The sequence below is a fragment of the Ascaphus truei genome, chromosome 5 (assembly GCF_040206685.1).
Source record: "Ascaphus truei isolate aAscTru1 chromosome 5, aAscTru1.hap1, whole genome shotgun sequence".
In the NCBI taxonomy this organism is placed as follows: Eukaryota; Metazoa; Chordata; class Amphibia; order Anura; family Ascaphidae; genus Ascaphus; species Ascaphus truei.
In genome coordinates, this window is record NC_134487.1 from 177,263,707 (window position 1) to 177,289,836 (window position 26,130).

General features: G+C 41.9%; 1 protein-coding gene across 2 annotated transcripts; it reads right to left on the minus strand.

Moving 5' to 3' along the window:
* On the minus strand, window positions 1-26,013 carry NFU1 (NFU1 iron-sulfur cluster scaffold). Of its 2 annotated transcripts, none has more exons than XM_075601307.1 (8): window positions 25,869-26,013; window positions 19,358-19,467; window positions 10,079-10,214; window positions 4,844-4,910; window positions 4,635-4,749; window positions 4,382-4,445; window positions 3,223-3,397; window positions 1-374 (listed from the first exon to the last, which is right to left on the minus strand). In XM_075601307.1, the coding sequence occupies exons 1-8, from the start codon at window positions 25,919-25,921 to the stop codon at window positions 327-329; spliced, it is 768 nt and encodes a 255-aa protein (XP_075457422.1). In that variant the 5' UTR covers window positions 25,922-26,013; the 3' UTR covers window positions 1-326. The 2 variants fall into 2 exon arrangements, with proteins under 2 accessions (XP_075457422.1, XP_075457423.1); XM_075601308.1 differs by lacking the exon at window positions 25,869-26,013 and adding an exon at window positions 25,729-25,763.
* Between the last annotated feature and the right edge of the window lie 117 nt (window positions 26,014-26,130).

A 26,130-nucleotide genomic window follows, 5' to 3' on the forward strand; every position in this document is an offset into this window, starting at 1 on the left:
TCAGATAAGATCAAAATTTTATTCTGCAAAACAGATAAATACGGGGAGTTTATACCCCGGCTTAGAAGACTGGGACAGAAAATAAAACGTAAAAACACAATGTCTGAGTGCGCGCTTCCCAAAGAAACCTGCTGTAACCCTTCAGTTGATGCAAGGGTCTCAAAAAATGTTCTGTGACCTCGAGGATAACACACATATCCAGAGCAAACCGTCCCACTAATGCGGATGAAGGTGGCAGCTTGTTATTTTGTCTTGGTGCAATTGTGCAGCGTACCAGGCTATTCTATACAATTTGATTTGTTTAGGGATGCAGGTTCAAGGGGAGTTTAGCTCTTTGCCAGTGTGTCTTCATCATCATCGTCGTCTTCTGTCACCTGGAAAGGAACAAAGACATTTTATTGGCGTTTGAAATTACAAAAATTTATTTTTAATTACAAACTATGGTTTTGCAGTAGAAAAAGTAAGCCAGAACCTTAAGCAAAGACACACACACAACAATAAAGTCAGCTTTAAAGGCAAATGTGAATATAAATATATTTGTCCCCCCATTTCTATTGTGTCCAGCCCACGTCCTAATAATTTTGTAACCGCTATATAAAATTGCCAGCTAATCACATATTTAAAAAAAAAAAAAAAAAAGAAGAATACTTAGAAAGAATGGAAGGTGTTGGAACTCCCCTGCAAAAAATATATGGCCCTGAACAAAAGTAAACTTATCTTTAAAAAGGTGCAATCCCATGTAGCTGGCTGAAAAACAACAAGTCTTCACACCAGGACTGATGAGACCACCCAACTCTCCCCAAATGCAGCTTCCCAAAGAGGTTTCCCCACCATGCTCCCCCTTCACTGCTCCGGTCCACTAATCCAGCATGGACAGATATAATTTCTATCAAGGACAGAAAGCTTAAAAAAAAAACCTGGAATTTGTCACCTTCTCCTCTTCACTTTTGCTGGGCGGGTCTGTTAGCAGCTGGAAGTGCTCACTTCACATCAGGACTCTCTGATATGAGGCCACACATCTCCCCAAATGTATGAGCCGTTCGCTGATGTTTGAGATGCTCTGTTACAATTCCCCAAAACATATAGTAACAAAGGAGGGAGAGTGAGTAGTAGGTGTTACACCCGCTCCCTCCTTTGTTACTACATGGAAGGACCAGCACGGCTACCCACCCTTCTTTGCTCACAAAACATCTAACTGCCGATAAAATGTCTGTAAGTTGTATGTGTATGTATATATGTGTATAAGCAAGACATCCTTGAGCGGAACACAAGAGTCGTGCAGGTATATAGCGAGAAATTAGGGCTGAGATGTAAGGAGGGGCAGAGGAGTGTATGGCCTTATAAGAAGAATTGTTCAAGTAATACAGGACTTATAAATTGAGTGTATAACCTCTCCTCATTTAATGTAATCAGGTACTGTATTAATCACCATAACTCTGGGCCCAGGACATACTAGAAAACATGAGCTAACTCTCAATGTATTATTTTCTGGTAAAACGTTTTTATAAATAAACAGACATTTTCTAAACAAGTTACCAAACACATAGGCTTCCTAAACCAATCTAGCCATGCTAAAAACAAAAATGTGTGGCTTTTTTGGTTTCTCCGGAAATTAATTCCAAATTTCCTTTCGTAGCTGGTGGAGCGTTTGTCAACCAGGTGTGTTCTTTACCTTTAGACCCAATAAAGATAAGGGGAGGAAGAAAGAGACCCCGTATCTGTGCTAATCCTTGTGTGGAGCAAATCAGACAAACTGGAGCAGCCCCTCCCAAGTTTCATCTCTCCACATTTACAAACGGAATTTTATATAAATGATTTCTTAATCCTTAGAAGTGTCTTTAGCACATTGACCCTGGGAGGGACTAAGGTTTACCCCAACAACATGTTGAACAGCATGAGACCAAAGCAGATGAGGCACGGTCATGTGATTTTCCCTTATCACAAGCAGACCTGGGTGTGGCCCAAACCAGTAAAAGAGGTTTTAGGGAACAGGGATAATAAAAACAAGGGCACGGTAGTTTGTCTATGGAAAATATAGGCCAAGAAAGTGAGAATGTTGCAGAGCCTGGTAGTGCAGAAGGGGCTGAACAGGCTTCACAACAAAGCTGCAACGTTTAGCAGATCCCACACGCATAAAACCGGTCTCATCTCAAACATCCTCTCTTGTGACTTGTAAATAGACTGCTGATGGTAATCTGCACTGTGCTCTACTTCCTTGTACAGGACAGCACAAAGGGACCATGCAAACATGCCAAGTGTGCGATTCAGTCCTGCCAAAGGCAGCAAACATATTTACCAGTTGGAAAGCCAGGATACACTACGTGCGCAAACGTTCTAATGTGCACGTTTACCGGTGAGAACGGGGCCTAGTGAAGTGGGTGTACCTAGCTCGAAAATCTCAGTGTCGGCTCCTTGTAACCCGGAGCAATTTGCTTCATCTCCCTGTGCCTCACATCAGAGTGTGAGCTCTTGGGGGCCGGGATACATTGTGCATACAATAATAAAAAAAAGTACATCTTGCTACATCTGTTGCCGCATTTTTGCCTTGATTTATAGAGTGAGGTCGATTCCACCCCAAAATTGTTAATATGTACGGTAGACTGTTTTTTTGAATGATTAATATTTTATTAACAATTACGTGTAACACTTAATCTATTTTGATTAAACTGTGAGAAGGACTTGCTAAGGCAAGTGATATTTAATTCTGACTATCAAGAGCAGAGGGAATTTAAGAGCTTAAGTTAGAGACGTGGGGTTGGGTCACAGGCAAGATTCTTGGTTGAGATGCGGATTCGTATAAAAACAGCGGTTCCCTCTCCAAGATTGGAACAAGGAAAGGTCCTCCAGGAGATGATCTGCATTATTTTCAGCTGCACGGACTAACTACTTCCCGAGGAGATACCCAACGGTATTTGTCCCTAGTTTTTAAAAGGAGGGGATTTAAATGACCGGCCAATAGGAAGCCACAACCGATGTTGCTGCGTTCTATTGGCCCAAAATTTGGCAGCCATTTTGTTTCGTTTGCAGGGAGATTTAAACATGCTAACTTAACCGGTAAGCATCTCAAGAACCCAGGTGTCCCTGGACAGTTGTTGCTCTAAATCGTTTGAATAGAATTAGCCGTGTCTTTCTTTTCACATATGGAGCTGCTCTGTAGGAATCCGTGATCAAATGCTATTAGCGCCGTGGCCGGTGAGCACAAAAATGCTGACTTGCCCTTACCTGTTCAACGCCTTCCACCTCCGGGATGTAGAACTGCAGCATATTCTGTATGCCGCTTTTCAGTGTTATGATGGAGCTGGGGCAGCTGGTGCAGGAACCCTGGAGCTTCAGCTGCACAATGCCGTCCTGGAAGCCTTTGAAGATCACGTCCCCACCGTCCTCCTGAACGGTCGGTCTGTGGGAGGGACAGGGCGGGAAACTTAGCTTTTCCACCTCCGCTGAAGAGACTTGCCTGGTCTCTAAAGCTCATGTGCTAACTGCATCTCGGATGTAGCCCATTAACCGCTTTGCAAAACCCTGTGACCACAACATGTGAAGTTGGGTTAGCAGAGTTGGTGCTCATTCACACCGACCCGAATCCTGTTCAAGTTCACGGAATGTCACCCGACTTCTGAACTCCAATGGCCAATTCAGATCCCAGCCTCGATATGAGAACTAAGTCATTTGATCACCTCAACTTTTTAGCGAAGACAACTTCACTCCCTTCGATAGAGGAGCTGCAGAGGTGAAAGTCACAATCTAACCCAGTGGTTCTCAACCTTTATGTAATGAGACACCAAGCTATATTTAACCAAAATGCGACATCCTCACTCATTTTAGGCCATGCTTCTTGATGCCAGAACTATTTGAACTCCTGGGATTTTTGTTGTTTTATTTAAAAAAAAAAAAATCATAATGTTTACATTTTATTTTTTTAAACTTTAAAGTGTTTATCTATTGTCATCCTTTATCCATTTTCTGATTCAACACATTTTTGTGACACTAGACCAGGAGTGGTCAACCCCAGGTCCTCAAGAGCCACCAACAGGTCAGGTTTTAAGGATGTCCCTGCTTCAGCACAGATGCTGAGACACCAGGGATATCCTTAAAACCTGACCTATTGGTGGCCCTTGAGGACTGGAGTTGACCACCCCTGCACTAGACCAAAGGCCGTTACACCCTGGTAGAGAATCACGGATCTAACCTCTTCCAACTGCAGTTCTTGGGTAGAATAATTGCTGGAATAACCTGCCGGCTAAACATTAAGACTCTAATTCTATATAGTTCAAAGCGGCCATACGGGACCCACTGCAAACAATGCCGTTTTCTGACTAAATTACCATTGGCCGATATAGATTTAGCCACTTGGTAGAATCCAGTGAATAGGAGCTCCACTTACCTGATTCTGCTATCCAGAAGTTCTTTAATCATAGCCACAACCTCGTCATCGTCCTCCAAAGCAGCTATTGCAGCAGACAGAAGAGAAGTATTACTAATCCATCCTTCCCCCACTCTACTAAACTGATGAGTAAGCATTATATTAACGCCAGAGGGACCTGCGCAGCATTGCCGTAGCACACAAGAGTGATGTTGCAGCCTTGTGGTTAATAGTTACCCTTGTCATCTATGCAAGTTTAATGAATAAATTTTACCTGTATCGCTGCGAGGAGCTTCCTCGGTCACTACAGGTAGCCCAGAAGAGAAGAAATCCATGATCGTTGCGTATATATCAGGCTTGATCAAGTTCCAGTCTGTTTCTTCACTTTCCTGTTTCAATGGAAGTGGTTGCAATACACTCATTACCATTCTAAACCTAGATGGCCCCATTACATTCCCCAGGGATATCTTTTACTGTTCTTACCCTTGTGATCGTGATGAAGTCTGGCCCAAAAAAGACACTTTTCACCCCTTCAATCCGGAACAGATGTCTGTAAAAATAAACGTTCACATAGAAACATAGATTTTGATGACAGATAAGGACCACTTGGCCCACCCAGTCTGACCATTTTTCCACCTGCGGTAAAACCACAGACCCCATTTGATCCTTGGCTTCTTGTCATATTTAGGATAACTTTATATGTCCATCCCAAGCATTTTTTTATTCACTTACTGTATAACCCACCTATGTTGGGAGGCTAGGCCACTAATCCACTACCCTTTCTATGAAGAAGTCCTTCCTCACGGCTCCCCAAGACTCCAGCTTCAGAGTGTGACCTTGTTCTAGCACTTTCCTCGGAAATGCGCTTCCCTCCTGCACCTTCGTTAAAACCCTTTATTTGAAAGATCCGATCATGTCCCCCTCCAAACTGAACATAAGGTCTTTTAGTCTTTCCTGACAAAGACCATGCACCATTTGAAATAAAAGGATTTGTATAAGTGGACGCTCCTTACTGCCTTGACTTATCAAGCTTGAAATCATCTTGTCGTGCCTTCGTATACTTTAAATAATTTGTGGTACATATTTTGTTGAAAGCAGCAGTTCCGCTTGATTTTTTATTATTTTTTGATCCACCTGAACCGGGAAGTTTCCCGAAGCTCACGTGTGGTCACCCGACGTCGAGGAACCCCTCCTGATTCAAGATGGCCATGAGTAAGCTTGTGATCCCCCAGCCATATTTGGAGGAGTTTGTTTGTGCTGGTTTTTTTTGGGGGGGGAGGGGAGAAGACTACAAATATCTATGGAGGCTTGGGGGGGTCTCCAGACATCAGGGGACCACAGAACAGCTCCAGGACTCCTCGCTTCGGGTAGCATAAACCTCTGGGGTTGCTTTAAATACAGGCTATCAAAACAATGGCAATTTAAAAAAACCACTTTGAAATGGTCATGTTTATTTATGAAGAAAAAAAAAAATCAAAAACTTACAAAACACAGGTCGAACATAGAAGAGGAAATACAATTAATACATAGGTCTTTGTTTTTGTTAACAGAGCGCAAATGATTTTTGGCAGATAAGGTTTACTTTATTGTTTCCTATTCTCCACCCTGCATGGTCTGTAGAGCTGTTCTGTGTAAGTGCCACATCAGTAACACGCACAGAAGGTAATAAAGACGCCTGATTAAAAGGTAATAATAATAAGGGAGTATATATAGATCTCAGCGTCTTATTTATCATTTAAAATCACCTAGAATCTCCATGATTTGGATTTCTGACTCTTGGTAACGTAATGGAAAAACAGGTTGTAAAATACTCCTATGCGAATTGACTTGATATCTCCACAATGCTTTTGTCAAAAGAAAAAAAAAAAAGTAATAAAGACTACTGATGAAATGGTAAGAACATAGCTATATAGTTGATAAATGGAGAAAGTTGCGCTCAATGGCGCCATTTCCAATTATGGTAAACAGTTAGGCAAACTCTTGCTCAATATGTGAAAAGATGCAGCTAGTATAAGTTGATGGCTCAAAACATCAATATAAGAGAAAAGTAAAAAAGGAGATACCAGCGCAAACATTCACATAATACATTTTAGTATAACGTATAAAAAAAAAAAAGACAGACAGACAGACAGACACTTTGACCCCCAAACACACAAGGCCAAGGGATTTGACAAGGTCATAAGAAGCACGGATCTAGATTCAAACTGGGTTGACACATTTTGAAGGATGTGATCTTGCCACTAGACTGCTCCACCTACCCAGCCCACAAATGATCTGCTCCTAAAAAGGTCTACTTCAAAATTGATAGTCCCGGCTAGGACCAAAGTGTACTAATGGCAGCTACATGTTTAAGGGGTCACATGTGTGAGTTAAACCTTTGTTACCAAAATCTTACACCCATTTTTACACACACACACACACACACACACACACACACACACACACACACACACACACACACACACACACACACACACACACACACACGAGAATATCCAAGTGGCAACACATTTGTAAAATCAGTGAGAATTTAGCCCTGTCCTACTGATAACAGCAGAAAAGTAGCAAGTCCGTATCCATAAGTCAATTGGCTGCATACGGTTACTTAAAAGCGGAGAATTTAGTTCTCGGCTTATTAAGCCAATAATAATGGTAAACAATGACACAGAGTTTGAAGCACAGGAAACTGGTTCAATTCCTGGTGGTGGCTCCTTGTGATCTTGGGCAAGTCACTTTATCTCCCTGTGCCACTGGCACCAAAAACATAGATTGTAAGATCACCTGGGCAGGGACTGTCTGTACTATACTAGAATTACAATTTTATTAACTATACTGTAATTGTGAAGTCCCATTGGGAAATAGCACTGCATGACATAATATATACATACATACATAATACATACACACTGAGTATTCAACTTGGTGAATTTAAAGCAAACCTAAGAACAATTAAAACAGAAGATCTAGTAAATGAACTGATAAGAGTAGATATAATGGATTTAAACATGCCAATTACAGATCCAGGAGCACAAAAATCTAGTCTGGATAATAATCCAAGCTAGAGAAGAAACCCATTATTGCACTCTATGGGGGCAACAAAAGATGGGACAAAGTCTTTACACATTGCTTACACTGTCGCTATGTGGAGATAGCCTTATGCATGGCACCCTGCTGTTAAAGCTTATGGGTTAAATAGACCACACAAAGATCAGTCTTTTCCCCAGCGATTTTAGAAAGCAGCTCTGGTGTGAGGGTGAGTGAGTGAGTTATAGATATAGATATACTCAGGTATATATATACAAGAGCTACTTTCTAAAATCGCTGGGAAAAGCCTGATCTTTATGTGTTGTCTATTTAACCCATAAGCTATTGTTAGAAAACACTTTATAGATGTGTCAATGGTGTTACACATTCATGAAATGCAACAAAAAACATACATATAACAACATCACCTAAACATATAGTTAAACTGTCAGTCTAAAGAATAACATTGCAATAGCAACAGAGTATGCGATCATGGATAGTGTGTCTGAGTAAAGCTTGTGTAAAACAGACACAGCATGAAACAGACACACTATCCATGATCGCATACTCTGTTGCTATTGCAATGTTATTCTTTAGACTGACAGCTTAACTATATGTTTGGGTGATGTTGTTATATGTATGTTTTTTGTTACATTTCATGAATGTGTAACACCATTGACATATCTATAAAGTGTTTTCTAACAACCAGCTTTCATTCAGCTTATCACCAGAGCGCCGTCACAGGAACCCCATGTATATGCCAATTGGGCATTATCTATACCCCATACCATACTAATTTGGGGATTATATTTCCTACGCATCTGGGATACCTGTGGTGGGCCTTAGAGGAGCCCTATCAACCCTCTTTAACACCGTGTCACCCTAACCTTATTTTTAATACACTTGGATATCCCCTACACTTAAAGGCTACACTATCTATTGTTCCCCAATAAATCTTTTTTTTTTTGCGTCGTTGGGCACTTAGGCTACCACCTTGGGATTATACATGGTCCCATCTTTTGTTGCCCCCATAGAATGCAATAGTGGGTTTCTTCTCCATCTTGGATCATTATCCAGACTAGATTTTTGTGCTCCTATATCCTATATTCCCTATGCACCATGGGATTCTATGTTAATTGTGGTGTTTTTGGAGATCGATAAGCATTTCTCTGTGTTTTGTAACAATTACAGATCCAGCCAGATCCATATAAACACAGATCTGGGTGGCTGCAACTGCAATTACAACAGAGTTATTCATTTAGTACTTTCACTGTATTATAGATTTCGTTTTTATTACAAATTTATATTCACCTTTGAGTATTAAGGTCTCTCTCATAAGCTCAACTCAAAGGCCGAGATAGAAGGGGCTACGGCGACGCGACCGTGTGACGCCAGCCGTCGCCACAGCGTTTCTTGCACTCTGGTGCAGGAGACCAGAGATAGCGACCGGTGGGCGTGGCGGAGGCCAGGCCATGAGTGGTTCGCCCTCATTGGCTGAACCGCTCACGCGCCACTGACGTCATGCAGCGATCGCTGCAAAAGTAAAAATCCTTTGACTTCTAGCAATCGAGACTGCGTGACGTCACCTGTCGCCATCACGCCCATTATGGGCACCCGCGATGGAGTGCATGTACTTGCTACAACGCTGCGCAACGACGCAGTTACTATAAACTTGGCCAAAAGCAGCAATCCTGCTTTCCCTTTCTTTTTTTTTTTTTATTAATACTTTTAGGATTGAAGCTGCTTCCTGAGATACTCACCTCCGTAGGGACTGCCGGTATCTCTGCGCAGGATTAAATGTCCCGGTCACGCACACCAATAGGAAGACACACGGGATGACATCACAGCTTCCTATTGGCCAGCGTGACATTTAAACACTGCCATTATATTAGCCCCCAACAAGCCCCGTTGAAGCTGCTACCTACAGAGAGACACTGGCACCTCCTACGGGGGTATCTCAGGAAGCAGGGGGTCCCCGGAGTTGAAACCAACAGTTCAGCCCCTGCTTCAATCTTGTAATAAAAAAAAAACAAACAAAAAACAGAACTGTATTGCGACTTTAAAAACATAAGTTTCATAAAATGCATCTCATCACTGTGGCCAGTAAGGGGTCTTTTATGGAAATGTTAATTTAATACTGGAACTCAGTTTAGGTTATTTTATTTGTATTGATGGTTCATAATAGTAACAACTTATTAAAAGTTATGTTTTAAATTCTTCCATTTGTGAGCGCAGATAGCACGAGGGACCTTTTTCTTTTTATAACCTATTTATAATTTCTTTTTACTTCAATTTGTGGACACTGATCTGACAATTGGGAGGGGCATGATTTCCTCTGGCTGCTCCCTTTTGTTTGAGGTCACCGCTTGTTCAAGAGTATGCACAGGCAGAGCCCCCTTATGTCTCTGGTGGGCTGAGGGTAAAGAAAACACTATTGAAAAACGCTTCCCCAAGGCAGCTAGAGCTGTATTTTAAGCAGTTATATTTATCAATTAGATTAAGTAGTATTTGCAAACTTATTTTTGGGTCAGCTACCATGGATTGCACCTTTAACTACTAATCCGCAAACACATTGCAGACAATTTTTTTCCCCCACTTGCATCTCTTCTTGTGGCTTCGACCATGACTTGCTCACCCCCCTTCCTACAAACATTCACCTCTTCCTTTCAGTGTCGGCGACTGCGTGCACCTTACCTGGCTAGAGGTGAGCAGTAGGCAGCGGAAGGGTTTGGAAAATCCATGGTTCTTTCTTCCAGAACGGCTCTCCCAGGGATGAACTTGACACTGTTGGGGTTTGGCGTGTCTTGAGTCTGGATGAACATGCATCTCACTAGGAGGGGAGCAGAGAACGTATCAAAGATCTCATCACATCCTAAAGGTTATCCCTGCACATTTTGTAGCAGGAGTGTAGTGTGTTGAAAACACCTCTGCCAAAGATTGGGGCAATACTACTCTACGTACACTACACACCCAACAATACCGGATGCAAGATAGTGCTCCCACCCTGCCTGAACAAGAGCGGGTCACTAGTAAGGCCCCACAACCCTAAAGAACCACAGCTGCCACTTTAAAAGTTAAAATACCATTGTAGACTTCAATGCGGTTAAAGGTGCAGTCACTTTTAGGACCAAAGTGAATGTTGCATGGATTCAATGTAGGTGACACATGATGTTTAAAACAAAATCAGATAAATGCGAGTACTTTTAAATAAATGTTTAAAGCTGCAATCCCTATTTTTGCTCTGGTTCCCGAGATACCGACTGGTTTTGTCGCCAGTAAAAATTTAAATGGTCACCTAATAGGAAGCTGCGTCATGCACACTAAGCTGCAGGTTCCTACTAGCCCGCAGCACCTGCAAGATTTGGCAGCCATTTTGATTTGAACAGACGACAGAGAAGCCCAATGCTACATCCAACATGACAGAAATACACAGTAAAATACTTATATATTCTCTTGAAATAGGGTCATTTAGGTTAACAAAACACAGAACCCCAGCAAGCTCTTTTTGGAAACCCCTGAGCCCCCACAATATATATATATGTATATGTGTCAAAATGGAGTGCTAATGAGCGTGGCATATGTGTAGAACAGACGACAGAGAAGCCCAATGCTACATCCAACATGACAGAAATACACAGTAAAATACTTATATATTCTCTTGAAATAGGGTCATTTAGTTTAACCCTTTGGCCAAAGCGTTGTAAGCTTGCGAGCCACGTCAAGGCAGACACCTGTTCGCAAGTCCTAACACTACCAGATAAAATACTAATATACCTCTATTAGGATTAAAATTCTCATTTACCTCTATTAGGAGGGAGAAAGACCACAGTGGGTCTATATCCAGCAGAATGAGGAACCTGCAAACTAGGGAAGTGGGGAGGGGCGGGCTTAAAACCTGGATATAGACCCACTGTGGTCTTTCTCCCTCCTAATAGAGGTAAATGAGAATTTTAATCCTAATAGAGGTATATTAGTATTTTATCTGGTAGTGTTAGGACTTGCGAACAGGTGTCTGCCTTGACGTGGCTCGCAAGCTTACAACGCTTTGGCCAAAGGGTTAAACTAAATGACCCTATTTCAAGAGAATATATAAGTATTTTACTGTGTATTTCTGTCATGTTGGATGTAGCATTGGGCTTCTCTGTCGTCTGTTCTACACATATGCCACGCTCAATAGCACTCCATTTTGACACATATACATATATATATTTTGTGGGGGCTCAGGGGTTTCCAAAAAGAGCTTGCTGGGGTTCTGTGTTTTGTTAAGCCATTTTGATTTCCCTAAAGAGGAGGAAAACAGCGGAAATTATACCGGTAAATCGGGAACCAAAGCAAAACAAATAGCACAGTTCAGCTCTAGAGAAACCATTAGTTTGAGTTCTGTATATAAAAAAAATAAGGTTTATGGTCTGCATTGTACGTAAATGCTTTGAAGGTGTCTTTTTTTTTAAAAATCTTTCCCCAATCTCTTTGGTTGTCAACACTGTAAATTGCTGCCCATACAGGTAAAATCATTGACACGTGCCTTTCTCCTTTAAGTAGATTTGTTTAAACTAATCACGCTGACATCATTAGTGACATCAGATAAAGGGAGAGAAGAAACGTATTCATATGCATTGTTGACCCCACAGGGAGAAAATGAGTGAAAGCTGAAAGGGGAGTTTAATTTTCGTATGGATTCCACTAGACATGTGGGATTGTTCCTTTAAATATGAAAAATAAAAACAGACTACAGAGACATTTAGGCATCTGTACAAAAGAAAAAAAATCACAAGTAATTGCACTTAATGATACAGCTGAAGAGGTTCAACACTGTGTGTGTGTGTGTGTGTGTGTGTGTGTGTGTGTGTGTGTGTGTGTGTGTGTGTGTGTGTGTGTGTGTGTGTGTGTGTGTGTGTGTGTGTGTGTGTGTGTGTGTGTGTACACATTAAATACGTATAAAAAGATTTAATTAGGACCAAGGATAAAATAGATACACTCACAAAAGTAGAGTGTCAAAGCTCATGTTTGAGAATCATTCTCAGTCAGATAAATAAGGTCGGATGTAGGTGGGTGTTGATGCCTTCTTGTGAACAGCCGGTTGGGTAGACTTCAAGGAGTTCCTGCAGGCATCTTGCGAATACCTCCGGCACCGAGATCACGTACCTCCCAGTGCTCCTCTACTGGTGCGATGACATGCGCAACATTCCTACGCATTTCGTTGTATAGATCGCGACTTCATCAGGGGTAGTGTGATGACGGGATGAAGTCCTTTCAATACCCGTGCATTAATGAAAAGCTGGTGCACATTCAATTTAACCAGCTGAAGACAGCGTCATGGTATGCAACATTGGTACAAAATCAGTCTGTACATTGTATTCCATGCAATGTTATACAAGTCAAACACTGAAAATACATATAATAATTAACAGAATATAATATTAATAAAAACAATATTAATTAAAAAGCTGGAGATCCCATGAGAAATGAGACATTACATAGATAAATATTACATGGACCCTAGATAGTAAATAAGGATCCAGATAAACATCACTGCCTTGTGTGCAAGTGAAGATAAATCAATAATTGTATGATGACAGATGAATGTTATGACCAATATGGTGCACAGAGAAGATAGCAAAAGTACTGTAACTGTGCTATATCTGATTCGTGTACTGTATTCACACCATAATGTAAAAATCCCAACTGGGGAATTTATAATGCCAACAATTAATGGTAAATGGATAAATAGTCATCTCAAAGAAAAAAGGAACCATAGCAAGAAAAATAGAACCAAATATATCACACTGGGGTGTTTGTGTCCGAACACTCACATTGAGACCCCTAGGGACAGTATCTCACTTGTAAATCCAGCCATTCTTCCTCTTTCATAGTATGCTAAACCTGTCACAGTCAAGTCCCATGATAGAGGGACAGAGGGTCCTTGCTGTGTTTAAGTAGGAAATGTCTGGAAAGGCTATGCACATTATTCCCTTTAATAGGCGCCTATGTTCCAGAAATCTCATACTGTACTTAAAGTACATCCCACATATTGGGGACCACCGTTCTAATAAATCACATACTGCATATAAACAGTAAATGTAATCCTTAACTTTTTTGGTATAAATGCAAAGGTTCCTGCAGCATTTGTAATTGCCATAGGAGATTGCTTGTATTGTGGGAGCAATCATCCCAACCTCTCAAAATCTACTGGGTGCAAGAATGTTTTTGATGTTGCTAGCTATCCTGAATACAATGGGAGCTTGTCTTGGTAAGTATGGGCCCAAAATGGGATCACTTAGCAAAATGTCCCAATGTTTGTTGAGAACACCCTTAATTGAATCAGCAGCTTGATTACATTTAGTAATACATTTTGGAGGCCCATAATTAGCCCAAGTAGAAGAATAACTATTGTTCCCAGAATTAGCCAGTCTCTCGGATTTGTCACTTGTCAAACAGTTGTCTGTCCATTGTTTTAGCTTTATTAAAAAACACTTGTATCACTAAAGGCTATGATAATGATTTGATTGTACATGTCCTCGCTTGATGGATGAAGTAGGCTTGTCTTATAGTTGGCGCGCGAGCAATATCCAAAACACAGTCGTTCCTACTGCTCATATTTCCGTGCGATCAACGGGGTTAACTAGAGGACAACCGACATATGAATAAAAGAGCGCATGGAAAGACTGAATCAATAAAAAATATAAAATCACTATCATTCAATAAACAAGTTAAAAAAAAAAAAAACCTTACATTTGTAAAAAAAGATGATAGTACATCATGTGCAAATGATCTCCCCACACGGAGGACCTGATGGTGTAAGCTGCGGACACCGGGCTGTAGGATGGATTTAGCGGGACTACACCAGAGCAAAGAATGTCCCAGCTAAAACTGTGTGGCTGTTTGCAGCATCGTCGTGGCAGCGTCAGGCGTCTGTCATCACAGTTTCTTACATCACAACGTGGTGACCACAATAACTCTAGGCATTTCGCGTCACAGGGTTGGTCTAGGGATTTCTAGGCTGATAAGAGCGCGCTCTCTCTCATAAAAAGATCACTTGTGAGCACATTCACGTCTTAAGACAGGTCTGCAACCCTGACTTTCACCATCACCTTGCACAGCAGTGCGCAAACTGGGGGGGCGCACCCCCAGGTGGCGGTGTGAGGCCTATGTAACTTACCTCCTGCCAGCTGGGTCTTCAGCGATGCGGTGTCAAAGGACACCGCGGGGTCATGGCGTGATGTCACATGACCCCCGCACACCAGAAATGAAGGTAGGAGGGGGGCGCAAGCACCGAGGTGAGTAGGCAGGGGGGGTGCAGCACGAATAGTCTGCGCACCACTGAACTAGCATACAGTGCTTCCACTGCAGCACAGGATTCTGGGAAACCCAAACATGCATTAATACATAAATGACACAATGATCCAAACATTTACAGAAACATAACATACATTATTGCCAATGACATAAGAATCAATAAAGTGACAATGTAGACTCGCTCAAATACCCAGATATTAATTTTATAGCATTCAAATCACTTGTTTCAGTAAATAATAGGCATAGTCAGTATACAGTAATGCAAGTACAGTACAGCTTACTATGAAGAATAGTTGGTATTACTACTTTAAAGAAACAATATACTTAGTTATCAATAACATTAGAATCCATAAAGTGGCACAGTGTGGACTCCAAATAAACAGGATAATTCATTGAAGTTATGTAGATTTCATTCCCTTATCTGTAAAAAAAATAGTAATGAATGCTTTAAAAAAAAAAAAAAAACAAGTACAGGTATGGATTACTTTTCTCCCTCTTCCTTATTTTATATATTTCCAGGTATCGTGGGGAGGTACAATAATGTCCAAATAAGAATACAATGACCTTCCTTACTTTGGGGTAGGAGTAAAAACCATTCTCCACGATAGGGTGCACCAGCAACCTTTTTTACACCATTCATTACTATTTACCGGAGCATTTCAATGCGTATTTGGACACCAACACTCTGGTGTGATATTTGGTTCTATTTTAATGGCTATGGTTCCTTTATCGAATTAACATTTTCGTCATTTACCATTAATTCTTGGCATGATAAATTCCCCAATAGGGATTTTTACATTGTTATTGTGTGAATACAATATACGAATCAGATATAGCACAGTTACAGTACATTTGCCATCTTCTGTGGACCAAATTGGTCATAACTTTCATCTGTCATCATACAATTATTGATTAATCTTCACTTACACACAAGGCAGAGATGTATATCTGGATCCTTATTTACTATCTAGGGTCGATATAATATTTATCTATGCAATGTCTCATTTCTCATGGCATCTCCAGCTTAATGAATATTGTTTTTATTAATATTATATTTTCGGTTTATATTATAATCATATGTATTTTTTGTGCTTTACTTGTTGTATAACATTGAATGGCTCTGTGTGGCTCAATTGATTTCGTACAAATGTTGCATACAGTGACGCTGTCTGCAGCTGGTTCAGTTAAATCTTTATATGCAGCAGCTTTTCATTTGGTGACTGTGTTGATGCACAGGTATTTAAAGGACGTCATCCAGTCATCACGATATCCCTTGATGGTCGCAATCTATGAGACGAAACGTGTAGGGGCGGTGCACACGTCATCCCGTGATCTCAGTGCTGGAGGTATTCGCAAGATGACTGCAGGAACGCCTTGGAGTCAACCCAACTGGCTGTTCAGAAGAAGGAATCAACACCCACCTACATCCGACCTTATTTATCAGGCTGGTGATTGAGAATCACTCAAAATATGAGCTTTGACACTCTACCTTTGTGAGTGTATCTATTCTGTCCTTGGTCTTGATTACAATTTTTTATACTTTTTACACTATGCAGCAAGCGCTTGTCTTAAGATTTTCGTTGCTGGATTTGGGTTAGCCTGTAAAAAGCAGCCTTGAAACTCCTGTGACTTTTTATACAATTGTTTCTAGTGGGGACTTTTGTCCATTGAGGACAACTGGAGGAGTATCATATCTGTTTTTTTGTCAATCATGGACAATTGGACTTCTATTTCTCTTGGTAACATTGACCTTGCGAGATTTAAACTTATCAACATTGACACAGTGTAACATTAGTATTCTACTTCTATTAATATCACTAGATTTATATTTACACTGGTTGATCACAGCTACAGTTTTGCATATTTGCATGGAACTAGTTATGCAATTAAGTGAATTTTTTTTGGTAAAAGTGATTCAAACACACATTTGGTTCTAGTATTTAGCATTGAATAAAATCAGTATTTATTAGTGAGGTAGTCACCTTAGGTGTAGTTGGCGATATAGATATATATGAAGGAGTGCAAAAATGCTTCCAATGGCGTAATAAAATGTAATCACTCAATATAAGGTAAATTAAAAATTGCACTCACAATATCATTGCATTTCCTTCAACCTAGAAGAGTCCTTGTCTTGGTCCGGTGGGTAGGTTGCTTCCTCCTAAGGCGGGGTGTCCGGCCCGGCATCCTAGCTGATTCGGGGATCCTCTCCGTCTGGTCTCTGGAGATGCCGACGTCCCAGTCCTCATGACCTCTCAACCAAGCCTGCCTCAATTGGTTTTGCCCTGCTAGTTTTGTGGGACACCAACTTCCTCAGGGGTATAATCAGATCATGAGGACTTTATCAGCGCTGGCACCAGCACCTCCAGAGACCAGATGGAAAGGAACCCCGAATCGGCTAGGATGCTGGGCAGCACCCTCCGCGGTAGGAAGCGACCTACTCACCAGACCAAGACAAGGACTCTTCTAGGTTTAAGGACCTGTACTCCTAACATGCGATTTTTATGCAATTAAATTGTGAGTGCAATTTTTATTTACCTTGTATTGAGTGATTACATTTTATTACGCCACTGGAAGCATTTTTTTGCGCTCATCTTTTAGACAGAGACAACCGTTTCATGTTACTACAGGACCACTATTTGAGCAGGAGCACTTCAATGGGCACCATACTGGCCTCTTAATACATACTAACCATACATAAACACTTCATTTAACTCAGCTTCATTAACCTAAAACCTTGTTCATGGTTACTTATTTTACTATAACCAAAATCTCCCAACTGGATTTCCCCCTTTAACATTAGCACGGTTTGATAGATAGTAAAAAAAGAGTTAGGGCACACAATAACTGTAATAACCCAAAGTATTGGAGCAGGTGCTACTGCAGTAAACTGTTCTATATAGAAGGGTCAAAAAGACAGGTACGCCAAATGGTATAATAAATGTGTCTTTACTCGCTCAACACTTCGGCTCAGTGTAGGCTCATGAAAAAGGCTCCATTGTGAGGTTGAAACGTTGAGCTAATAAAGACATTTATTGTACCGGCTGCACACACCTTTAATGCAGTCCATATACATTCAAGGAACGTCCCACATTGAACTTTGTCCATGTTATTCAAACCATTCATTCACAGAAAACAGGGAAAGAACTCGGATAATCTTCAGAAATCTATCTACGGATGTGAAATGAGTCTACTTGCTCATCTATTCAATAACATGCTCAGAAGGGAACATCAATTACCGACATTGTTCAGGAAGGGTATCTCCTTCTTAGACAGCATTTTAATATCAAGAATAAAAGGAAAGATGTTTTAAACATTAATAAAGCCCAGTACTGTATGAACTTTCCACTTTGTGTTAAGCTCCTCTCTAAACAGGTTTAAGCCAAAGGACCATTACAGATCTCATACTTTAAAGTGTTTGTAAGACACTTAAAAATGCTACCAAAAACACATTTCTGAAGATTTCTCTTTGGAAGTATAGGACCGAATTGTACAGTTTGACACTATTTGAAAAAACAGAGACAATGGCATAAAGCAAAGTGAATGGTGAATTCATGGTCCGTCTGGCCTCGAACACAACTTTTTTCTAACAGCAACAACTTTTCCAGCAGCATACAGGCATTTCTGACTTTTCCTATGTTTGTGAGGCAGGGGTGCACAAACATCTATTGCTGCACCCCCCTGCCTGGTCTCCCGCAGTGTTCACACCCCTCCTTACCTTATTGTGGCGTCAAATGACGCCACAGCGTCATGTGACTACAGGTGACCCGCGTTGTCATAGCTGAATCTCTGCAAACTGAGTTACGGAGGCCACGCGCGGTCCCCGGCATTTAATTAAAATGCCTTGGGGCAGAGAGCAAGGCCTCTGCAACCGAAGCCAAGATGCCGCCGCCCCCCCCCCCCGAAAAATCTCGCACACCCCTGTTTAAAGGTATAAAACGTGCAGTCCCATGGAGTTGGTATCAATTGCCTTCCTACTTGCTCTTTTTTTCATGGTAACGGAGAAATCATCAATTTTTAGTAAAAATGTACTATTTTTGTTTGATTAAAAACAGCCCTATTAGCTGCCATTTTGGAATATGTGCCATAACAGATTTTTTTTTGTTAATGTATTTTTTTGTATGTATATCTATTTATACAGCACCATCCATAACACAGCGCTTCACAGAAGTAATACACAACATAACATAACACAGGTAAGCAAACTTTTTGGTTTGTGCCCCCTGCCTGCTCTTCCCCCCGGCACCATCATTTGATGTCACGTCATCCTATTGCCATGACAAAGCGTTGCCATTTGACCCCGAAGCGTAATTGGACTCCACGCCAGAGAGAAGGTAAGAGACATACAGAGGCCTTGCGCGCTCTCCCCCCTTCCTAAACCCCCACCCCAAAATGTCTCGCCCCAGTTGCAACCCCCCCCCCCCTATATACACACCACACAATGAGAAAAAGCACTTCAGACATAAAAGTAACAAAAAGAAAAGGAGTCCCTGCCCCAAAGAGCTTACAATCCAAGGAGCTGCAGGGCATTAAGTTGCAAGGCAATTAAGCACATCTGAAACAAATGACCTGTAAAAGTGGCAGCTACGGTATAACGTTACTAATCGGAGATCAAGGCAGCAGTTTGCATGGGTTATTACTACTAATGAATATTACTATTACAGGAATACAAGCAGCTACCTGGATTGCGACATGCTGTGACTGACAGCTGTGGTTTCCTTGGAGCAAACGGATACAGTGTCTGTGCTGCTGCGCAGTGGAGCTCACTTCTCAGGGGCTGATGGTACAACCTAGAATACAGCGCACACAAAAATAACTGATCGATTACATTTCCAGATTTACACACAGTTACTCGGGCACTATCTGAAAATATGGTCTGCTTTCCGCCTACGGTACCAGGTCTACCCTGTGGACTAGACTGCCTCCCGGGAGGTCCCTTTCAGGTTCAATGTGCTGGACAGGATAGCTGGACAGGCGCCTGGAGAAAAGTGAATAATTCGGACACAAGGTATCGTTCTCACTCACTGGTCTGATTTAATAGGCATATAGATCAGTTCTTATAGCTTTTTCGGGGTGTTGTCAAATAGTTACAATTCATTCAGGTTGCCGAGGTGCCATGTACACGTAACAGAAGCCAGTTGTCCTTAACAATGCCATATTCCTTTCAGTTACCCCCCAGCCCAGCTGTTATTGCTATAGTTATCCTTAAGAATGCCATATCCCTTTCAGTTACCCCCCAGCCGAGCTGTCGTTGCTATAGTTATCCTTAACAAAGCTATTTTCTGTCAGCTAACCCCCAGTTGCCGTGGCTATCGTACATTGCTGACAAGACAGTTTGAATATATCAGGATTCTGGTCAAACAGGATATATGGGGCTTGATCTCAGCAAGGAGCAACTGTATTAGCAGTGACTTTTGCTCTCTGTGTTAAAACAGAGTTCCTATACTTTTCCCTACAGCTATACACATTGTACCTGAGCTGACAAAAATGGAGCATATATTCTTAAACATATAAACTTTGGACCCCTACCAAAATATACATTAACACTATCCTTGAACAACATGCTGGAAACAATGCGCTGCTGACCCCTCGAATACTGAACAGGTTACATCAATATTAATTTGCAGAACGAAGCAGAAGACTTATTTAAATTGTATTGGCTGCGTTAAACAAAACTTCCCTTTCCAATTTGTGTCCCATTTGAAGATGATCAAAGACACAAGTACAAGTACAAGTGTGTGTTATGTTGGTACGATATAACATTATTTATAAAATGTATTACCAGGAAGCAATACATTGAGAGTTACCTCTCGTTTTCAAGTATGTCCTGGGCATAGTTAATATAGTCCTGGTCTTCTAGAAAAGATCATTTATTGTGTAGCCTAAAGTACCAAACACCCCATACTCTTTTCTTTAAACAGATGGGTTCGACCTGGAACTTAACTCCCCCGTTTTTAGCGCTGGGGGAGTTACAGGTCCAGAGACACAGCAGTGAAGTTTCAGAACAGAAGGGCTGTCATATCATGGCCAAAAGCAAGCCGCAACATCATGGTACAGCTCCCAATTGGACTGCCATTTAAATGTCCTATAAAAACCAGAACGTAATCCCAGTGACTTAACCTGTAAGTATCTCGTGAACCAGCGTGTCCCCAGAGCTGAAAATAGTGCAGTTAAGCTCTGGAAATCCCCCCTCCCCCAGATCCAATCAGGGGAAAAAAAGAGCGGTACGGGAGGATTGCCGCCTTAATGAGGAGCTCTGAATGTTTTACTTATTTATCGCAGAATGATCGTTCTCCATACACAACACCCCAAACATGACTAGGTAGGACCAAGTTACTTTCTTTACTATATTGCTAAAATGAAAAGTTTTAGAACTTAAATATAAATAACAACAACTAGAATACTACACAATGCACAAATGCCAAATACCCCCCAAAAAATGTCTTCTGGAAACGCAGGATTTATATGGGGTGGGGCTCCATTCCTCTGGACTGTTAATGACCCAGGAGGACAAAGAAATTTTAAAAACCACAGCTGCATTCAATCTGAATACCTTCAGTCTACATCTGCGTCACCCCAAAGGCGGACACAGCCGAAGGGCAGCTAAAGGGTGTGAGCCGTTTGCGGATGTTAAAGCTGCTCTATTTCAATCTGAAACTCACCAGTCCTTTTATTCCTGTACCCAATATTCCAACTCTAACGGTCCATGAAATATCTGAATGGACTGTGCAACCCTGTTCTTATAATGTAACCATGTATTGTTATTATAACTCCGTGCCCAGGACATACTTGAAAACGAAAGTTAACTCTGTATACCACTTCCTGGTAAAACATTTTATAAGTAAAATAAATGTGGGAAGGAAAACGGGAGATGTTCACTGCACAGACACAGGTAACATACAAGATCATCTTTTGCTAGTGTACAGTATGTCAGGTAACATTTGAAAAATGAGACCGAGAGTGTCATCCCTTTGAAGTTGCAGCACAAGCTCGAAAAATAAAAGATGCTGTAATTATTACTGGGTCTACTGATTAAACAATATTTGGAGTTTGTGGATGTTTTATATTGTTAATTTAGAACATAACTTAACTCATGAATTAAAATATAATATTGTTAGAGCCCTCTATCAAAACCCCACAGCATACATAAAACTTCCCGGGGGACTAACAGACCAATCCAGATCAAAAATGGCACTAGACAAGGCTGCCCCCAATCGCCCTTACAATTCGTGATCTCCATCAAGCCTTTGGCAGCCAAAATCAGAAACGATCAAAGAATACAGGGCATTAAGATTGCCAAGACTGAACATAAAATCTTGCTATTCGTGCATGACATTATACTGACACTCACGGATCCCCATACCACCATTCCCAACCTCCAAAGACTCTTGGACCAATTTGGCCGAATCTCAGATTACAAAATTAACACAGACAAATCTGAAGCCCTAAATCTATCCCTTTCAGAGCCGACCTTGAAGATGTTCCAATCAAACTATAAATACAGATGGAACTCCTCCCAGATAAAATATCTTGGAGTTAAAATAACAAATTCCTACAATTCTCTATACCAGGCTAATTACCCCCCGTTATTTAACCAAATCAAAAAGGATCTAGAGTCCTGGAACAAACTCCAAATCTCCTGGTTTGGTACAGTAGGATCAATTCAACCAAAATGAACATCCTCCCTAGACTTCTATATTTCTTTCAAACGCTCCCTAAAGACATTCCCATGTCTGAACTTAAAAATATACAGGCCCACATATTCCAATTTATATGGAATAACCGAAAACCAAGAGTTCCGAGGTCTGTGTTGTTATCTCCCAAGTTGGGTGGAAGACCGGGGGTCCCTGACGTGATTAGATACTACAAGGCAGCCCAGCTACGCCAAGCGGTGACTTGGAATAACAACCCGGCCACATCATGTTGGCTTGAGATAGAATCCCACTACGCTGCGCCTTTACCCCTGTCGGCGATTCTATGGGCTCGGAACGATAGGGAGAAAGGGTCTAGGAAATATGATCTTGGGGCAATGAGGTGTACGTGGGGCATTTGGCTTAGAAACAAAGGGAAGTATGCCCTGTCGTCCAACCCCTCTCAACTTACCCCCATCTTTGATCACCCGGGCGGGAAATCCGGGTTTTCTCAAAGACAATTTCAACAATTCCAAGACCTCAATATTAGGAGGGTAGCAGACTTGCTGAAGAAAGAGGAAATCTTGTCCTTACAAGAGCTCCAAACTAAACATCAGATACGAGATCTCAACCCGTTTAAATTCCTTCAAATTAGGTACTTTCTTATAGCGCTCTCCCAAAATGCCAAATTTCCCAAACCAACCAAATTTGAGTCCCTCTGCGTCAATGGTTCCTACCAGAGGGGGTTGATCTCAGGGATCTATAGGGGGTTAGAGTCTACATCGGAGAAACCAAGCCACGCATATATGCAAAAAAGTGGTGTACAGACCTCAACCTACAACTAGATATGGATGATTGGAAGGATGTCTGGGAGGCAGCCTCCAAGACCTCAATTTGTACGATTACAAAAGAAAATATTTACAAAATCCTATTCCAGTGGTACCTAACCCCGAGTAGATTGAGCAAGATCTTCCCCGGCATGTCAGATCTGTGCTGCCATGGGATCATGTGAGACCTCTGCAACTTCACTTACCTGGTCTCCGGCGACACGTCGCCATGGCGTCAAATAACGCCACAGGGGTCATGTGATATTGCGTTGCCATGGTAACGTGACGTCACATGACCCCCGCGGCGTCATTTGACACCTTAGACATGGTAAGGAGGGGGGTGCGAGGAGTGCAGACAGGGGAGCGTAGGATTCAAAGTTTGCGCACCCCTGCTTTCGGTGCAGGTTACTAATATTGTAGCAGTTAACCCTATATATAGTCTTCTGGGGGAGAGGTTGCTGCTTTAAGTACTGTATGCAGGGATTGCACAAAGTCAACATTTTTAAAGGGTTCTACGGAGCCACAATACGTGCTTACCCTTTTCTATTACCAGAGGAAAGACTCCTGTTCTCCCAGCCTGAGAAAGAAAGCCAGGCTACTTTTGCAGGAAATTGGCACTTGCGCATGTGTCGACTTACTTTATAACCCTAACAATGTATGTGTGGGCTGCTAGTTTTTTCCCCCCAGCAAGTTCTTAAGATTTGGAATCTTAAATATAACAAAAGGATAGGCACATCAAAAACATGCAAAAAAAAAAAAAAAAAAGTGTCTTTAGGCTACCGTCTAATCTAGGTTCTTTATCAAGAGCAGAAGCCAAAACATTGGGCCACTAAAAGACATTTTGTTGCATATATTGCGTGTGTCTATCATTTTATTTATGTCCAGTGTCCCTTCTTACAGGTATTCTGATAGCAGCATCATCTCTAGTAGTCTGGTCTATACCATACAAGTGCGCCCCCCAATACATTTGCATTAGTTGATGAGATAGAGATATATATATATATATATATATATATATATATATATATATATATATATATATATATATATATATACAGTGTTCGACAAACCTATATATTTGCTCGCCCCGGGCGAGTGGATTTAACCCCCGGGCGAGTAAATATTGGCCCAAGCAGCACACGTTTGGTACTAGGTGGCGAGTAGATTTTTTGGTGATTTGTCAACCACTGTGTGTGTGTGTACACACAATATATATATATATATATATATATATATATATATATATATATATATATATATATATATATATATATATATATATATGACAGATAGATAGGACAGATAGATAGGACAGATAGATAGGACAGATAGATAGGACAGAGAGAGAGAGAGAGAGAGAGAGAGAGAGAGAGAGAGAGAGAGAGAGAGAGAGAGAGAGAGAGAGAGAGAGAGAGAGAGAGAGAGAGAGATTTGCGGTAAAGAATACCATTTCAGCAGTGATCACAGTCACAACCACACGGCTAATGAAAACAGTAGCTTACCCACTAACATTTCACAGATAAAAATATGTACACCAGATCCTGCAACATAGGGCATATACAAATGGGTACACCATTTGCCATCTAAGGCTACATCCATAGAGCCTCAGCCCACGCTCCTCCGCGCTGACGCTGAGGCTCGCTTGCCCGGTCAGGAGCGATCCCATGGACTGGCAGGCGAGCCAGCGTGCGTGATGGGGGAGGCGGAGCAGTGACGTCACTGGGCCAATAGCCCGCGATGCACCGACGTCAACGTGACGTTGCTGTGCTGTGATTGGAGGTTTTCAGCCGACAGTGCGCTGAGAAACAGGCTCTGCTGTCGGCTGAAAATTCCAACGCCTCAGGACGCCTGCGGACGCTCACGTGAGCCCCCTCTAAAGACATCCTCATTGAGGATGCAGGGGCTCAGCGCGGAGCGTCCACGCGGCTTCCCCTGCCATGGACGTAGCCTAAGTGTCTGAAAGAGGAGTTTCCAGGTAAGTGACTACTCCAAAAAGGAGGCACAACACCTGCAATTTACTATATGCAAATATCACATTACCTATTAAACATGTATTTATAGATGTGAATACACACAGTGCACAAGAGTAGTATTACACCCACCAACCAGTTGATCATTATCAGATCTCATTAATAATACAGCTATCATTAGGACACTGAAAGTTAATAATCCCAGAGAACCACTGCATTTTTCATTCTTAAACCCAGACTACCACTACCTTTGAATGCACATCCCCAGAGCAGTTAGGTTATATTTGTATCGACAAATGGTTTGAATCAATTCGCCGCAATGCTAAATAAATGTAAAATTATTTTTGCCATTAATTATGCCAGTAGAATCACTGCTTTAAGACAATTCGAGACACAGACAGATCTCTCCCCCACCCCCCCCCCCTATGGGGTGTCCTGATATATTTATCTTTGAGGGCAGGGGGCGCACGCCCTCCTATTTCGCAAATGGCAGATTACAAAGAACCACCTTTCCCCAACTCATTAAAATGCAGCAAATCCTCACGTAGGGTGGGCAAATCCTCACGTAGGGTGGGCAAACCCCCCCACCGGTTCCGAGAGGGGGCGTCCAAACTCCCACCCACCTAAAAGGTGCTGTCAACATCATTGGCTTTTAACACCTTCAGTGTCCGAGAGGGGGGGGGGGGGGTTACAGCGCATTGCGAGGAGGTTAATGGGGTCACGCGCACCTGTCTCCCTATGACCTGCGATCCCCCATACATACCGAGCGCTCAATCCTGATGCGCAACGCAACAACCTGCCCAAGGGCGCCGCCATTTTTGTTGTTGACAGAGGACCCCGTGACAGGGAGAAGCTGCCTGTGGATAGCGCCTGTCAGAGGAAGAGAGGGGCGGGGTCAGAGGAAGGGCGCCAACGGAAAGCAAATCTGCAGAGTCACGGGCAGGGGTGGGTCTCAAATACAAGGGTGGAGCAATATGGCGGGAGGTGAAACATTGAAAGGGTGGAGCAATATGGCGGGAGGTGAA

Bases quoted from the DNA above. Each gene is read 5' to 3' on its own strand.
- NFU1 (XM_075601307.1), bottom strand. From the start codon at position 25,921: ATGGCGGCGCCCTTGGGCAGGTTGTTGCGTTGCGCATCAGGATTGAGC. The intron at 3,398-4,381 runs GTAAGTGGAGCT...TCCCTCCCACAG, and splicing joins CTTCTGGATAGCAGAATCAG to ACCGACCGTTCAGGAGGACG. The intron at 375-3,222 runs GTAAGGGCAAGT...GTTCCTTTCCAG, and splicing joins AGGTGGAAGGCGTTGAACAG to GTGACAGAAGACGACGATGA.